The following is a 2,712-nucleotide window of genomic DNA, read 5'->3' on the forward strand; positions in this document are numbered from 1 at the left end:
AGTTTAGGGGATGGAAATATACAACTGAAATTCTATATAATGCTTTGTTATCAGTAAAATCATTTAAGAAGGAATTTATGCTAGTATCTTCTATGGCACTTTTCTTCTCCATAAGGAACTTTATTATTTTAATGTCTAAGATTTATATTATTTTATAGCATTTTAATAAAAGTTTTACCTATAGCTAGTGTCTTTAATCACTCAAATTTTCAATGAACCACAATAGTAGTCCATGTAAGCAGATCATGCTTTGAAAAACTGTTGGGTGATTTTTGGAGGTTGTGCATAGACCTGGAAGAGAAGCAAATTGCACCATCTTAGAGAAGTGGTGCACAGTGACTCAAATCATGGTGAAGCCCTTAGATGGAGGCAGATTCATTACCAAATCCATGAAAATGTGAGACCATGGTTTGTCTAGAACAGTCAATAGTTGGAGGAGGTCCTAGGAGCATGAGTGGGAGGGCATGCTGCAGGCACAATTTAGACAGGATTCCACATAGCATTGTATGTCTCTGGGTAGTTGGGGCTACCACCTACCAATAGTGTTATGAGAGTAGTTCCCAGGTCTTATGAATGCCTGGATGACCTGCTAACCTTAAATTATTTGCCTACTGGAGTATCTTTTCCCTGAGGTGCTTGGGCACTACAATTTTTCCAGTTGGTATTGTGATTGTGGTTCTCCCAAGGATTTTGACTGGGTTAATGATGTGCTGAGGAGGTTGTGGGTTCTGGAGGTCTTGAAAGAATGAGATAAAGCATCTGCACTTTTATTCTTTTCCACTGGATGGTCCATTAGTTGAAAATGTATGTGGTTATAAAAAAATGGACCATCTTTCCAGTGCCCAGAGAAATTAACACCTACCTTTGGGTAGGCGCTAATTTCTGAAAGTAAAATGTGCGGCTTGGCTGCACATTTGCTTTCTGAATCGCGCAGGAATACATAATAGGGCCATCAACATTAATTTGCATGTTGCAGGTGCTATTAGGTTTGGGGGGGTTGGATGCGCATTTTTGACGCGCTATTATCCCTTACTGAATAAGAGGTAAAGCCAGCACTTCGAAAACGCGTGTCCAATCGCGGGTTAACAGTGCACTCTGCCGGAGCGCACTGTACTGTATCGGCCTGAAAGAGAAAGCAGAATGCAGGCAGAATTGATCTTTGGCCACATGTGCAAGAGAGACAGACAAGCGGGGTTTAATAGCTTCATTGAAATCTGGTGAGCAATTTACATTTTCTGCATTTGAGAATCCTCTTAAGCTAAGTACTATGATTTCTAGCTGGTATTAGCCAGATATGTATTATAAATGCATTGATTTTACAAAAGAAATGTCTTTGGTAGATGTTTGATTTATATAGTCTCTGTTACTCTTGTTACAGCATTTACACTAATAGTAATGCATTGCCTGGGCCCATCATCTGATTGGATAATTGTGTAATTTATATGATCATTTGTGTGCCAGAAACCAAGATTCCTACCTGGCACATATTACAGAACTGCTTGCTATAATATATTGAGAAATAAATATTTTATTAGTGAAGCAACCCAATTGAATTACATTTCTGAGAAAAGATATTTTTATACATGCTTTTCTTCAGTGCGGCTATCACTTCCTGGTTCCTCAGACTGTAGATCAGGGGGTTTAACATGGGAATTACCATAGTATAAAACACAGACACTACCATGTTCTGCTCTGAGGAATAACTGAAACTAGGTCTCAAATAAATGAAGAAAATTGTTCCAAAGTATAAAGTAACACTGATAAAATGGGAGGCACAGGTGGAGAAGGCTTTGTATTGGCCCTCTGCGGAGCGCATTCTCAAGATACTGGAGAGAATGGAAATGTAAGAGCTGAGAATCATCAGAATTGAAGAAACAGTTAAAACGCCAGCAAAGGTTCGCGTTACAGTCTCACTGATGTGTGTGTCTGTGCAGGACATCCTCAACATTGCAGGAATGTCACAGAAGAAATGGTTAATCTCATTGGAATTGCAGAAGACTAATTGGAAGGTGGTACCTGTCTGTATGAAGGAAAACAAAACGCTTACAATGTAGCAACAGGTCACTAGCTGTCTACAGAATCTCCCAGTCATAACAACAGGATAATGCAAAGGGTTACAAATTGCTACATAACGATCGTATGCCATCAGTGCCAAGAGAAAAATGTCTGCACATGCAAATAGAACATAAAAATACATCTGTGTTGCACAACCAAGGTAGGAAATGGCTTTAATTTCAGATACAAAGCTGATCAAAGTTTTGGGGGTAACAGTGGAAGAGCACCCGAGATCAACAAATGACAAGTTACTGAGGAAGAAGTACATAGGGGTGTGAAGGCGAGAATCCTGCTTGATTAATAGGATGATCCCAAGGTTTCCCAGAAGGGTCATCAGATATATAATCAGAAACACCACAAATAGTAAGGTCTTTAGATGTGGGTCATCAGTCAATCCCAGGAGAAGGAACTCAGTCACTGACGTTTGGTTTAATTCTGCCATTTATTGATGTAAGCTGAAAAAAAAAAGGATGGCATGAAAGAAATATCAGATTTTTAGCTAAGTTATGCCTAGATTTTTGTTCAAGGCAATTTCCATGTTATTACAATATATACCGTATTTTTCGCTCCATAAGACGCACCTGACCATAAGACGCACCTAGGATTCAGAGGGGGAAAATTTAAAAAAAAAAAAATTGTGCTAAACTGGCTCTGCGT

The 2,712-nt window shown here is 39.1% G+C and overlaps 1 protein-coding gene across 1 annotated transcript; it reads right to left on the reverse strand.

Annotated features, from left to right (window-relative positions):
• Positions 1–1,531: 1,531 nt before the first annotated feature.
• LOC115075290 (olfactory receptor 1020-like) lies at positions 1,532–2,497 on the reverse strand. Its single transcript, XM_029575582.1, has one exon. It carries the CDS (start codon positions 2,495–2,497, stop codon positions 1,532–1,534), a length of 966 nt encoding a protein of 321 aa, XP_029431442.1.
• Positions 2,498–2,712: the final 215 nt, after the last annotated feature.

This window comes from Rhinatrema bivittatum, chromosome 13 (genome assembly GCF_901001135.1).
Source record: "Rhinatrema bivittatum chromosome 13, aRhiBiv1.1, whole genome shotgun sequence".
NCBI lineage: Eukaryota > Metazoa > Chordata > Amphibia > Gymnophiona > Rhinatrematidae > Rhinatrema > Rhinatrema bivittatum.